At 47.4% G+C, this 13,518-nt stretch overlaps 5 protein-coding genes across 5 annotated transcripts in view; 1 reads left to right on the forward strand and 4 right to left on the reverse strand.

The window, feature by feature from the left end:
• MYCFIDRAFT_215491 (uncharacterized protein) overlaps positions 1-694 on the reverse strand; it is a gene marked incomplete at its 3' end in the record, with an annotated part of 1,913 nt that extends 1,219 nt beyond the window's left edge. The window contains exon 1 of the mRNA XM_007929176.1: positions 244-694. Coding sequence (XP_007927367.1) covers positions 244-389 — 146 coding nt within the window. The 5' untranslated portion in view covers positions 390-694. The remainder of the gene's footprint in view (positions 1-243) is intronic.
• Positions 695-7,211: 6,517 nt separating this feature from the next.
• Positions 7,212-8,385, reverse strand: MYCFIDRAFT_32401 (uncharacterized protein; the record flags this gene model as incomplete). Its single annotated transcript, XM_007928758.1, has 3 exons — positions 7,212-8,028; positions 8,081-8,231; positions 8,271-8,385. The coding sequence occupies 3 exons, from the start codon at positions 8,383-8,385 to the stop codon at positions 7,212-7,214; spliced, it is 1,083 nt and encodes a 360-aa protein (XP_007926949.1).
• Positions 8,386-9,245: 860 nt separating this feature from the next.
• MYCFIDRAFT_78755 (uncharacterized protein) lies at positions 9,246-9,745 on the reverse strand (the record flags this gene model as incomplete). Its single annotated transcript, XM_007928976.1, has 3 exons — positions 9,246-9,487; positions 9,548-9,676; positions 9,727-9,745. 3 exons carry the CDS (start codon positions 9,743-9,745, stop codon positions 9,246-9,248), a joined length of 390 nt encoding a protein of 129 aa, XP_007927167.1.
• A 1,052-nt stretch (positions 9,746-10,797) lies between these two features.
• MYCFIDRAFT_78754 (uncharacterized protein) lies at positions 10,798-11,519 on the forward strand (the record flags this gene model as incomplete). Its single annotated transcript, XM_007928975.1, has 3 exons — positions 10,798-11,019; positions 11,072-11,281; positions 11,340-11,519. The coding sequence occupies 3 exons, from the start codon at positions 10,798-10,800 to the stop codon at positions 11,517-11,519; spliced, it is 612 nt and encodes a 203-aa protein (XP_007927166.1).
• Positions 11,520-11,824: 305 nt separating this feature from the next.
• On the reverse strand, positions 11,825-13,230 carry MYCFIDRAFT_32847 (uncharacterized protein; the record flags this gene model as incomplete). Its single annotated transcript, XM_007928778.1, has 2 exons — positions 11,825-12,001; positions 12,058-13,230. The coding sequence occupies 2 exons, from the start codon at positions 13,228-13,230 to the stop codon at positions 11,825-11,827; spliced, it is 1,350 nt and encodes a 449-aa protein (XP_007926969.1).
• Between the last annotated feature and the right edge of the window lie 288 nt (positions 13,231-13,518).

Genomic DNA, 13,518 nt, shown 5'->3' on the forward strand with positions numbered 1-13,518 from the left:
CTATGTGAGATTCAGACAAACCTGGCTTCTAAAAGACCAGCAATTGTCTTGCTTCATGCCCAAGAGACGACTGCCTATGGCTCCTCCAAATTTTAAAATGCAATAGTCTCAAAGGAGGTCGAAAGTCAAGAGTGACGTCTTTCCAAGATCCAAGTAGTGGTCATCCACACGAGCGAGTGACTCCATCCCGTGTTGTTCGGGCAGACGTCGATGAATTCCAGCGCTCACTCATAAATCACAAACCGAAACCCACCCCTAGGAACCTTCAACCTCCGAATCGGCAACTCCTGCTGCGCCGAAGCCATCCACTCCCTCTTCTCCTCTCCAGTCTTAGGATCATACTGCACGAACGCCAGCCTCGCGTTCCGAGAAGAAGTAACACTCCTCATGATCTCAGCAACCGTAAGGTTCGGGACCTGCAGCACGCGCCAATGCCGCTGCTTGCTAGTCCGGATCCTGATCTCAATCAAGTCGTTGGGGATGAGAACGGTATCTTCGTGGCGATTATAGCTCGGCTTTCCGGGAATGGCCGCAATGCGTGCGTGGTGACTTGGATATGTCTCTTGATGTGAAGTTCTTGGGCTAGAAGACGAGGCGCGTTGTTGGACTCGATCCGGCGTAGCGCTCCTGCTGCGTCTTCTAGACAAATAATCTTCCGGCAGTCGTGCAGGTCGGCTTGGCACAGGTCCCGGGCCTACACTACTTGATGTAACTGATGTATTCAGAAGAAGGACTATCTACGGAAAGTCCAAAGATGAAGTGCAGCAGTTGCAGCCTCAGGCATCAGGCACGTGATGGACCCTGACACCTGGACATATACTCCAAGTTACCCCCTCAGTACGTGCATATCGCTATAGAATAAAATAAACACATTAGCCATTCAGTTAGCAAAGCAAACAGGGGTATTAGGTAAGCAGAAACAGGTAAACAAACTAGACCACTCTTAGGTTAAACAGACAAAGCAAACAAAGGCCCTTTTTTCTTAGTACTTAGCAGCTAGCTTTATAGCGCTCTTAATAGCGGCCTTGCAATCCACTAGGTTCAGTTGTTTAACAAAGCGGCCGTACTTAATCTTGTTAAGCGGCTTAGTAAAGCTATCGGCTATCTAATTATATATACTAACCTATTAGACGATAATAGTACTATTAGTAATCTTCTCTCGAATATAGTAAACACGAGTATCTATATGCTTCGTACGGCTATTAATGCTAGTCGACTTAGTAATAGCAATAGCGGACTAATTGTTCTCGTAGAGCGTAACTAGAAGAATATAGCCCTTATAGCTAATTTCCTTTAATAAGCGAGCTAAGGTAACTGCTTCCTTAGCCCCTATAGTAAGTTGAATATACTTAGCTTTAGTTAATAACAGTGTAACGAGTGTCTAGCGGCCGGACTTATACAATAGAGGTCCGCCTGCAATAGTAAAGTAGAAGCTGCCTATAGAGCGGCGGGTAACTAGATCGTTAGCCTATAAGGCATTATAGTATCTAGCAAAATTGAGCTTATCGTTCTATATGCCTTAGAAGCGCATACTACGACTAAGGGTACTAACTAGGTACTTAATTAGCTAAAGGAGTGCGGTATAATGCTCTTTAGTAGGGTTAGAGATAAATCGTAACAATAGGCCTATAGTATAGCAAGTATTAGGTCGCGTAATTATAGCTAGCTATAGTGCCTTACTAATACCTTCTTAATACTGAGTCTTAAAGGCGGCACTAGCTATATAGCCCTTAGGTGCGCGTTAAATAGACGTCTTAACATAGCGAGGCGCTATTAGAGTAGCTAGACCGACACGGCTACGTATACTATATTTCTTACTAAGCCTATTCAAATAGGCATCTTAAACGACGTGAATAGTACGCTAACCGCGGTTACGGATAATCCGCATGCCGAGATAGTAGTATAGGTCGCCTAGTTCTCGTATATTAAAACGGTCCTTTAGCAACTAAGCTACTGCCTCTAGTGCTAATAGAGTATAGGCGATAATAATTATGTCGTCGATATAGATAACAATAATAGAGCCGCTAACAACGTATTTAAACATACACATATCAGCTATTATTGGCACAAAGTCTAGGCTCTTTAGGTACTTTCGAAGCTCTTCGTACTATAGTATTAGCGACTATTTCAGACTATATAGTGCCTTTAGCAATAGGCAAACTATGCCCTTTCTACTACGGTCCTTAAAACCGTATAGCTGTTCGACGTAGATCTTATGCTTATTACCGATAAGCGCATTAAGGAAGGCCGTTAGAATATCATACTGCTTAGCCTCTAGGTCGTAATAAGCGATTAGTACAAATAGCGCTCGCAGCGTAGACGGCTTAGCTATAGCCGCATAGGTCTTATTATAGTCCTGTCCTTTAACCTATATAAAACTACGGACGACCTATCGAGCCTTAAACCGGCTTACCTTGCTATTAGCGTTACGCTTAATAGTAAACACCTATCGGCTACGGACAACCTTGCGACCTTCTAGCACCTCTAACCGAGATATATAGACCTATATATAGTTGTCGATTAGTAACTTGTATTTAGCCTTATAGGCCTCCTTCTATTATAGCTAGTATAGCGACTAAGTCGCCTCCTTGTAGCTCTTTAGAATAGGAATAGTGTCTCTATCTAACTGTTTAGCAATATAACAGGAAGCTATAAAACCCTTAATATAGGCTATCGGCATGTTGGCTATTATACGTCGAGTTAACCGCTTAACACTACAATTAGCTAGATAGCTACGCAATAGGTTACGAGCTAACTTGTTGCTACGGGTTGCACGGGTAGAACGAGCGCCTATCGTATTAGGTCGCTCAAACTTAGGCAACTAGCCTGGCTCGCCCTTCTTAGCGTTTAGATTATATGCTAGCTCTTCCTCGGCTAACTAAAAGCTATCTTTATTACTTAAAGCTAGTAGTTGAACGTCTAGCAGGTTATCGTCGAGTAGCAACGGACTAGCGACCTTATTAGTTACCTCTATATCCTAAGCAGGCTCGTCTAGAGGCTCTTCTTGCTAGGCTAGAAGCTGCTAGACTATACTAGCGGCGTCGGCTAGTAACGGAGCCTCGTTGCTTATAGAATTGAATAGAGCCGGCATAATGGACTCGAGTATAACAAACTCGTTCTTAGCTAGGTCGTTAGGATTAGCGTATAGATTCATGCCCTCTAGAAGCAATAGCTTACTAGCCGTCTTAATAAATTAGACATCCTTTAATAGAATAACCTTATGCTAGTTAGGGAGGTAAATCATATATTTTCCTAAGTCTACTAAGTCCTTAGTATAGCCGACTAGCTTGCTAACAAGGCCTCTGCTATCTATCTTCTTTCTACGAGTAACTCCGTAATTATATGCAACAGTAGTACAGCTATAGGCACGAAGATGTTAAAGGCGTAGCTGCTTTCGAGACTAATTGAGCTCCCTAGCTACAATAGCATAGGGGCTAAGACCTTCTAAGGTTCTAGGAGTGATATTAAGGACCTATATAGCAGTAGTAACTACATACGGCTATAGGGCCTTTAGCAAATTCGTATAGAGCATTATCTTCCGAGCGGTCGTACACACGATATAATTGCTAACCTTAGCTAGGCTATTCTAAGTAGAAGAATAAGGTGCTGTAACCTGCAGTACAATGCCCTAATTACGAGCCTAGCTTAATAGCTAATTTCCGCCGTACTTACCCCCTCTATCGAGGCGGTAGATTGGGATTAAATAGCTAGTTTATATACGGACGTATATACGGTAGTCCTTAATTGCTACTACAGCTCCTAACTTTAGCGAGCTAGCATATTCGTATCGATAGGCTAATTTAGCGCATATAAACAACGTAAAGTAGCGTTCTTATAGTAGACTAGGGTTAGTAATAGTAACCACATCTACACAGATAATATAGTAAATAGTAGATAGTCGTAGTCGTAGTAGTCGGTTGTATTCCTTATATAACATTGCTATACGACAAGCGATACAGTTTCGGAAGTCGGTCTTGTTTCTAGTAATAATAATCTAACCCTTAGCTTCTATTCGTAACAGCTTGCGGTAATAGATATAGCTATATCGTAGATGCTACTCTTCTATCGTACCTATTAGCACCCCCTTCTTCGATAGAAGCGTAACAACCTAGCCGTTAGGACTAGAGGTTAGTGTATATAGATAGGGGAGACCATTCTTTCGGTATGTCTAAGCAATAGTAACCTCCGAGCCGTTAATAATAGTAAACAGTATACGCTTATCGTTCCGATAGAAACATCCCTTATCGGCAAGCTTCTTAGTAGATAGGAGGTTAGCTACTAGACCTAGCATATACAGTATATTAGACAACTTTATACTGCTTACACTACGCTTATTAACTACCTTAGTCTAAGCCATTCCGACTATCGTAGCGTGCTTCGTGTTGCTACCAAATCGGATAGGAATGTAACAGCCTTTATATTTAATAAGCAATAAAGGGTCGTTAACTATATACATACTAGTACCTAAGTCGACAACCTAATTAGTAGTACGAGTGCTAGCAGTAAGAGCCGTAGAAACCTAGTCGCTAACAGTAACTATAGTGTTTGCAGTAAAGGCGTAATTGTGGCTTAGGTCTAATAATACCCCCGGGGTAGCATTAGCCGTATATAGCCCCTAAGCACTATTCTAACTAGATAGCGGTTGTTGCTATGCAGTTAGTCTACGCTGCTACTGTTGCTGCTGCACCCCCTTCTTCTTAGCCTTCTACTGTTTACGACGCAGTCGGTCTTCCTCCTTTAGATAAGGGTACTTAGTATAGTAGCGGTTAGAAGGGTATAACCCCTAACAATAGGCGCACTTCTTACGGTTAGACTAATAACTATTCTAGTTCTAGTTGCTTCTACCGCGGCCTCGACTATTGTTATTGTTTCCGCGGCTACTACGACCGCTACGGTTCGAGTTACCTCGACCGTTGTTATTGCTATTGCTACCTTGCTATTATAGTTAGCGCTAAAGACTAAAGAAGCCGTTATATTAGGCCTAGTTTAATTAAGCTACATTCTTATTAAGCAACGCGCTAATAATGTTGTTAAGTGTATTATCGTTAATAGTGTACTCGGAGGCGCGCATCTGCTCTCGGCGTATCTATACGAAAGCCTCGTAGAATAGAGAGATCTATATAATAAATATATAAATAGCCTAATATTAGCTAATAGCTAATTTAGTATCCTTTAAGGCACTAAGCTTCTTCTTATACTTATTGTAGAACTTCTTAATGTCCTTGCTATTATACCGAAGGGTGATATATTCCTAGTAGAGTATAAATTTAGTAGACCTACCTTTACTAGTGTATTTCTTATATAGGTAAGTCTATACTTCCTACGATATAGCGAGACTAAGTAACGACTACTAAACCTCGGCGATACAGTTAGTAAAGATCCACGTACGCGCTAATTAATCTTTTGCTTCCTATTTATCTTATCGGTCTTTAAACTCTAACTAAGTTTTAGAAGACAACTTAATATTAGGCTTTAGGCGGGTCCCTTAGATATAGCGCTATACCTGTATGCCTTTAAGGGCACCCTTAGCGGTATAAGACTATAATAGATAATTCTCCTTATTCTTTAGCTTAGGGATGTTGCTTATATAAGCGCTAGCAGAAGTTATAGGAGAAGCTATTATAGACAGCGACAGCGATAATATAGAAAGAGACTTTAGACCTATCTTAAGAGGCGGCCGATAGGCGCGCCTGTATTCTAGTATAGCGGACAGCTAACACTGTTGTTATGTGACCGACTCGAGTCGGACTAGCACCTGCTAGAACACTCGAAGGGCGGCGAGGGTAGCGGCGACGATAATAGTATCGGCGCAATTTTTAGTAACGAGCGCTGTCTACGTAGCAGTCGGATTAACTATTAGAAAACGTGTAGAATGCGTTGGAAACGCAGGGGGCTCATAACCACTTAATGTAACTGATGTATTCAGAAGAAGGACTATCTACGGAAAGTCCAAAGATGAAGTGCAGCAGTTGCAGCCTCAGGCATCAGGCACGTGATGGACCCTGACACCTGGACACACACTCCAAGTACACTTGATCGCTTCGAAGCAGGAGGGGTTGGTGTATACTCCCAGACGCTCGCTCTAGGATCAAACGCAACACTCTTCTTCGGTGATGTGGGTCTGCTGGCGGACATAATAATTCGTGGTAGTGCGATGAAGATCAAAAGAACATATGGAAAATCCTGCCACGTTGTTTGTGAGGATTGGTTAGGTACCTATAGATGTATGACATACTCGCATGACATCGAGCGTTCGTCATTCGTTCTAGCGCCGCAGAAGGCCGACCGGGTTGACTTCTAAACCGCCACGCCTAAGCCCGTTCAAGTACAAGTCTCTCGGCACCAAGATTTTGGGTCGCGTCCATACTCCATAGGCGTGTGTTCCAAGATGGTTGTCGAGCTTTCCTTGCAGAGCTCGCTCCAAGGCCAAGGAGGGGCTCAGTCAGCGGGACAGGTTCGTGACAAATGTATATCTTGGTGCTTGGGTGTCGCCGTTCTTTCCGATCCTGGAGTGCTTCGCCCCAATGCCGGATGTTCCGCCAAGAGTTCAAGATGTTTTCTGTGAGTACTGTATGCAGATGTTGTGACGTCGACTGGAGTGTACAAAGGATGAGTGCGAGTAAACTGGCGGGTCGTCTTGGTGCTGTATGCTTATGTTCGAGCTGAGCAGGCAAACTTAGCGTGCTTTCAGCAAGAGATTCTGTTCTGGTTGGCAGTGGCACTTCTGGTCGTCATGGCTTTCACTTGATGGTGCATCAGTGGCAGGTCCATCGTCCTCTCCAACGCGCAGTAAATCGAAAATCGAAAAGCTCGCGTTGTCCCCACTCAATGCTTCATGAGGCGCTTGTGCACTTGTCCACAGCCTGAGTACACATTTTTGCTTGTCCCGACCCTAGAAATGGTCTCTGTTTGATTCCGCGATAGCGCGCTGAAGGTTCCTAGCCGCTGAGAAAAGCAGAGAATGGGTTGCGCACAAGGCGACTGGTCTCAGAATCTCTATCATCAAGGCAGTGCTATGCGCTATCTGCAGATGCTTAAATGCTCACGAACGTAGCAGTCCATCCAAATCTGATTGTGCACATAAACCCATTCTCATTTGCGTGCGCCGTGACTCCGTGCCTGGACTTTTCAAAAAAAGGACCTCTAAAAGGGTATCCGCGCTGTCCTTACGCTCCTGTTCCTCGTGTGAAAGCAATGCTAAACGGATCTGCTCACTGAATCTTCTTAATGGCTTCAGGAGGTCCGTAACTTCGGTCGTCCACGCCTTCGACCTCTGCGACCATCTTCTCCATCTCTTTCGTCTGTCTCTTCCACTCCTCTTCGCTCATCTTCTCCTCCCTTTTAAACAGCTCCTCATTCGGCTTTCGGTAGCTGCCGCCGAGGCGGTCCCATAGGGTGGTGAATTGGCCGTAGTTGTAGTTGAAGTACAGATGGTGCATTGTGTGGCATGCGGCACCGTTGATGATGGGCGAGTTGGCCACGTATTCTCCATCGTGAATCATGACGGTCCAGATTTGGATGAAGGTGAAGAGTGCGATGTATGCGAATTTCTGGAGCGGGAAGATGAAGGGGAATAGGTGGTATGGCACGCTCTGGCTGTAGCCATCGAGAGGGTGGAAAGCGTGCGAGGCGTATGGGGTTGGCATGATCCACTTATGGTGTGGCTTGTGGAGGCGCTTGTATACGAGTGGGTGGTGCAGACCACGGTGGATCCAGTAGATGCAGAAGTCGGTGAACATGAGGAAGAGCGGGAACTGCAGCCAGTTGTACCAGGCGCCGAGAGATTCGAGCAGTGGGTGCGAGAAACCGGGGTTGCTGACGCTGTCATAGATGAAGGAGTATCCTCTCACCTCAGCAAGGAAGAAAGGCACGGTAAAGATAGCCATGATCGGGATGGACTCCATAGTCTGTCGGATTTCCATGCGCATCTGGTTTTTGAGGTATTTGGGATGCTGGAAAGTGGTCTTGTCGAATACGAAGATATAGCTCAGCGTCGCGCAGAAGAAGTATATGAAGAGACCGAAGATCCTATCGACTATCAGCGTCGTCGTGTACGATGAATCACTTTTGAAGCACTAACCATGTGAGAATGTATAAGCTCACAAACTGGCGGTAGATGTTATCTCGGTCCCAGCGGCTCATGTATGCGTACTCGCTGGGTTGTACAGAGAAGTAGGCGCTTGCTGGCTCGAATTGCCATGCTGATCGCGCAAAGACAGCTTGAGTGGCATCTGCGAATGTGGCATTGTGTTCGGCGAAGCCCTTCAGACTGGCGGCGATTGTCGAGACAGGGTCGAAGGAGGATGCTGAGCGATGTATAGGGAGAACATTCGCGTACATGCGATCGAAGAGGAAGGTGTCGAAGACCTCGAGGACGACGTCCATGTTGGTTTGGTGGTGGCTCGATGAGCTCTCAGGTCCAATCGGGAATGTCGCGCAACCCCTGCCTTGTCCAAGCCAATGCCTCGCACTCGCAGTCGCGGTGGTGTTTGCGTCGCGTTGGTGGTGCGTCAAGAAACTGGTATGGTCCAAAGCAGTAGTCGGTGTGAGGTAGGGAGTGCAGGCCAAGGGTAGGACTGGCAGAATTGATGAAGGAAAAGAAAAGACATACCGGCGGATGTTGCGGACTTACGCGCCTTGCCTGGCCTTGCCTTCAGAATCGAACCACTTTGCGACTTCAAATTGCTAAACAGAACGGTGGAGCGCAGGGAAATGCAGGGAAGCCGCTGCCTACAGCCGTTGGCCAATCAGAGAGTGATTTCAAAGCACGAGACCCTGAGCTGTACCCAATTCGGATTAGCGGCTGCACGTAGAGGAAGAGCTCTCCACTTCAGTCTTCTCACGCGTTTTGCAGACCTCAACCGAACAAACAACCGGACGACATCTCAAGATACAATCGCGGGCGGTCGTAAGATTCTGGGGGGAAAGCTGCCAATTGCGTATTGCCCAGATCATCTGATAAATCTACCCATCTCTCCTGAGAAGTGCGAAACGTACGACTTCGTGGGAATGTGTCCGCGGCATCTTGCTCGAAGTCGGCGTCTGCATCCTCAGAACTATCTGTACTGTAGCTGCGAAGGTTTGAGTAGCTTTTGAGACACCAGACTCTTGCGTCGTCAACAGCCTTCAGCGGTCTTGTTTCGTTCCACGTAAGTGGTAGAGAGCGTTGTGCTTGTGTTTGTGCTGTTCACTTCTCAGGAGAACGACGCGAACTGATTCTCATCCAAGCCTGCATTCCCACGAGCCTATCGCCACACAGCCGCGAAACAAATCGCCAAAATCCACAGCAACGTGACAGCCCCAGCTCCCGTGCTCGCAGCAGCAGCGCTCTCATACGCATCATTACATCCAATCCCCACAAGCTCCAGCTCCTGCCCAATACCATCTCGAACACATCGTCCAAAAGCCGTCTGGTCGCTGCCACTCAGTGGCTGACAGAAGTAGAAGCAGCCATCAAGCGAGCCGACGGTATGAGGTTCACAGCAATCTGTATGAATATCAATCAGTAAGAAGTAAGAAGCGTGGAGAGCTGCGCACCACAACACACCTGTTATGTTCGAGACGTAGATCTGCTCGCGCGAGTTGAACCCGCAAAGCGGTGCTTCGGCCTCGTTCCACCAGTCTGATTGGGATGTGTACGTGCTATTCAGGCCTTCTGAGATCGAGGGGCATACGCCTATTCTGGGGATCAGTCATTGTCCTCTCTGGCAAGGATTGATACAGTACCTGTATCTGCTTGCGCCATCGCTTCGAGGTGTAAAGGTGAAAGACTCGAAGATTTTCGGAACGGGAAGAGGAGGTTGTCGTCTGGTACCTACATTCTGAGATTTTGGCTTGCGGCTCATCAGTTCCTTGATCGTAGGATGGGGGCCCGCCTTTCTAGCATGGTTGTATGCCCCAGATGTGGATCTGTGAGGCCCGGTGCGAGGACGCCAAGACGTGTGGTCCACTTATTGCAAGGATGTTGCGCAACTTCATGCTTTACTTTTAGCTCAGGCTGTGCCGCAAATGCTTGGCGTGCTTCTGTACAGTATGACATCGAAAAGAGGTTGTGGTGCGGCTTTGGCAGATCAGAACAATGAAAGGACCGCGTGATGGGCTTCCCAGCAGGGCCGTGGTTCTTGCTGTTCGAGCCATCATGTGGGATGGGAAGGAGAAGTGAACAGGAAATTGCGAGCGCGAAGTCCAGGGACGAACGACCCGCCAGCGTGAATATGAAGCGCGGCTGCATTGTTGGCCTCTCCGCAAACAATAGTTCATCCTACGAAGGAATGCTAGCTCATTGCACATCACCGAGTGTGATTCGAGCTCCGTACGACAACCCAAGCATGAAGTCAGTACCGCCATCGAATTGACCATCGTGGAAGATATTGTGATACCTCTGCCAGCGTGAGTGAAAACCTGACTGCTGCCTCGCAAGAGCTCGTGGCATTGGCGCATCAGGTTGCTCCGAACGACCTTTTTCGCCAGGCCGAGTCGATGGCAAGATCCAAAAACACGACCATTTATTTCCATAGAGAACTGGAAACGCAGATTCCTGGCGAACACTCCAGATGCCGTACAAACGCCTTGGCTGTCTGTCCTAGCAGGACTTCCGAGGCGAAGCCAGCTCTTCCTGATACTGTGCCGCCAACATTGTGGATAGCAAATTTACTTTCGGCCATCCTACTTCCAAATCCGGACGCTGTTGTAGTGATCGAAGTAGTTCATCGGAACGTGACTCGAACATAAAAGAGGCCTGCTACCACCAGCACTCAAGTAGTATTCCATCACCACCATCAGCATCAAACCAGCCCAATGCCTCAATTTTTCCAAGTCCTGCGGGCTGCTACCGTGGCAAGCGCGCTCGCGCTGGTTTTTGCAAAGGCAGCGATCGCCGTGCCTTTCAAGGACTCCTCTTCCAACCATTCCATTCTCGAGGCACGCCAGGGCGACACCGCAACATGCCCACTCCAAGGCGACACGAAGCTTGTCGGCGATGGCGATCCTCATCAAACTTTCTACCACGAGCAGGTCTCGGTAAATTCGACCTTTCCCAACAACAACCAAAAACACTGCTGATTCCTCGTAGGACAAACTTGGTTGCGGAGATGGTGAATGTGCCATCACCAGTGAAGAGAGCTGGTCGATCAGCGTTGGTTTCAGTTCTGAGATCAGTTCGGCCGAGTGGATTGCCGGAGGCTTCTCTGTCGAAAAGGAGTACTCCAAGACCCAAGGATATTCCTGCTATGGCGTGGCCGGAGATGAAGTGTGCTTGTGGCAGATGGTGCAGCATACCGATGTGAGACATTGTGATTTCCCCGACAGTCGCACACACGCACTACTGACGAGCCATGCAGTACACTGTCCAAAACATCAAAGTCAATCCGTGCACACTTGCGGAGTCTGAGCCGGATGGTGACCCATTCGTCCTGAGTAGCCCTAACTCGGAACAGGGCAACTACTACTGTGTCCGCAATGCATGTCGGGAGAAGGGCGAGGGTCATTGGGAGGACCGTTCGAAGCCTGGCACGGCATGAAGTTCATGAAGAGCTTGTTTGGTCATGCTTCTTGTAGGAATGTTGGGAGAACAGGAACTCATCAGGAAATGCAGGCATGAAGGTTCCGGATTGGGAGGGACAATGGCGACTGCACTTGAAGCCAGAGAAGAGCCTTATAGAGCAGTTTTCGAAGATGCCATTCAACTCGTTCAGCGAGCAATAACGCTTCCCAGCTACGCTTCGTGGTGCGCGGCGCTGTCGTGGTATCATACATCGTGACCCCCATCGCGCTCCAACTCTGACTTCATTGCTTGCATTCTATTGTCGTCTCGAAGCGTTTCATGCTATGTCGTCGCGACGTCTGGCAGTCGCACTGCAATGTCGCCAGATTGTGTGATGTAGCGCACCCACGGCAGTGACGGGTATTGCAGCTTGGGTTCAATGATCTTCAGGTACCGCACCTGGATTCCCGATGTTGTGAAATATGGAATCTCGAATTTGACGTTGATCGGGCGCTTCGCCTAAGGAAAGATTAGCATCGCGTGAAGACATTCGAGTGTTGAGAAGATCCACTAACCTTTCCAGTCCCCCCAACACCACCCATACTACCACCAAAGCCTCCCATCATTCCACCACCTCGCTCTTCGTCGCCTTTCACTGAAGGTAATCCGAGTTCGGCACGCATCAAGAATTCTTTGCCGCCGCCGAACTGCTTGATCTTCCAAACTATGCTCGACGTCTCTGGCGCATAGTGTACAGATCCGATGTTTGTCCTGAATCGTGGAGTATCTGCATCATCTGGCACCGGAATGGAAATTTCGACATTGTTTGCTGTCGACCTCCGTTTGAACTGTGCTTTGGCCTTGAGCATATATTCAATGCGTGATCCAGAATGAGATTCGACGATGCATTCCACCCAGATCAAGGGCTTGACCTGTGTATTGAGACGATATGACATGAGTTCAAACTCGCCGTCGGGGGGAATGAAACTGATCGTGCGGTCGTTCTCGAATCTTGATAACCGCACGCATTGGTGAAATTTGACATCCTCCATCTCGACAGCCTTTCCTCTCGTTGCTCGTCCTGTTGTCTCAAACATAGCCTTGTCGTTTAAGCCTAACCGAAGTTCAGGCATACCAGAAAGATAGCACTTCATCTTGATAGCACCCAGAATTTCCGATCGTAAAACATTGCCAGTGCTTGACACCAACAAGTTGAGTGATTCGACCACATCCAAGAAGACCTCGTTCTTCCTGTATCGTATACCTTCACTTCTCCAGCTGACAGCATTAGTGACCGCAATAGGAGGTCGTGCCTGCACTTCCAATTTATGCGATTCTTGTGTGATATATTCCTGCAATATTTTGGTCTCTGTCGTTTGAGGATATCCAAAGTCCATCATCTCGTCCAGCAATTCGTAGATAACGACAAAGTTGTCTCGTATCGATTCCTCTTCAAGCTCTTTGAAGTATTCTGTGAACACCTCCACGATGCGATGTAAGAAGAGGAGTATTTCTGCAGCATTGCTGTTCTTCTTCGTAAGAGCCAGCAGGTAAAGGTTATTGTGTCGTATGTAGAGGTAATTTATGCCCTCGTCGGTGAAGCATGGCGGTACGCTCGAGGATTCTTCTTCGGCCTCTGATAGCAAGATTGGGAACTTTTCGACAGCGCTCATGGGAATGTCACCGCGGTAGTTGCGCGCCAAGAGCGTCTTGCCCTTCAGGTCCAGAAAGAAGATGGCGGAGGCCATATTGAGGGATGTGTGGGCTCAAGGCCCTGGATGATAAAGTAAGTGTTTCTCTTCACTCGGACTGAATCTGAATGTGAGAGTGGAGTCGTCAAAGTTCGTTGTCCGGGTATTGGATGGCAGTAGACACTACTTTCGAAGGAGGTGTTGTCTTGAACTCCATTGACAGCTTGCGGCGGAAGGAGCTAGGTCCGTGCTCATCTCCGCCGGTCTTGGCATTCGCGCTTCTTTGAACGGCATCTGGATGCCCAGCAGAGAGATTCACATACCGCTATGGCTTCTCAACTCTCA

The sequence above is a fragment of the Pseudocercospora fijiensis genome, assembly GCF_000340215.1.
Source record: "Pseudocercospora fijiensis CIRAD86 unplaced genomic scaffold MYCFIscaffold_5, whole genome shotgun sequence".
Lineage (NCBI taxonomy): Eukaryota > Fungi > Ascomycota > Dothideomycetes > Mycosphaerellales > Mycosphaerellaceae > Pseudocercospora > Pseudocercospora fijiensis.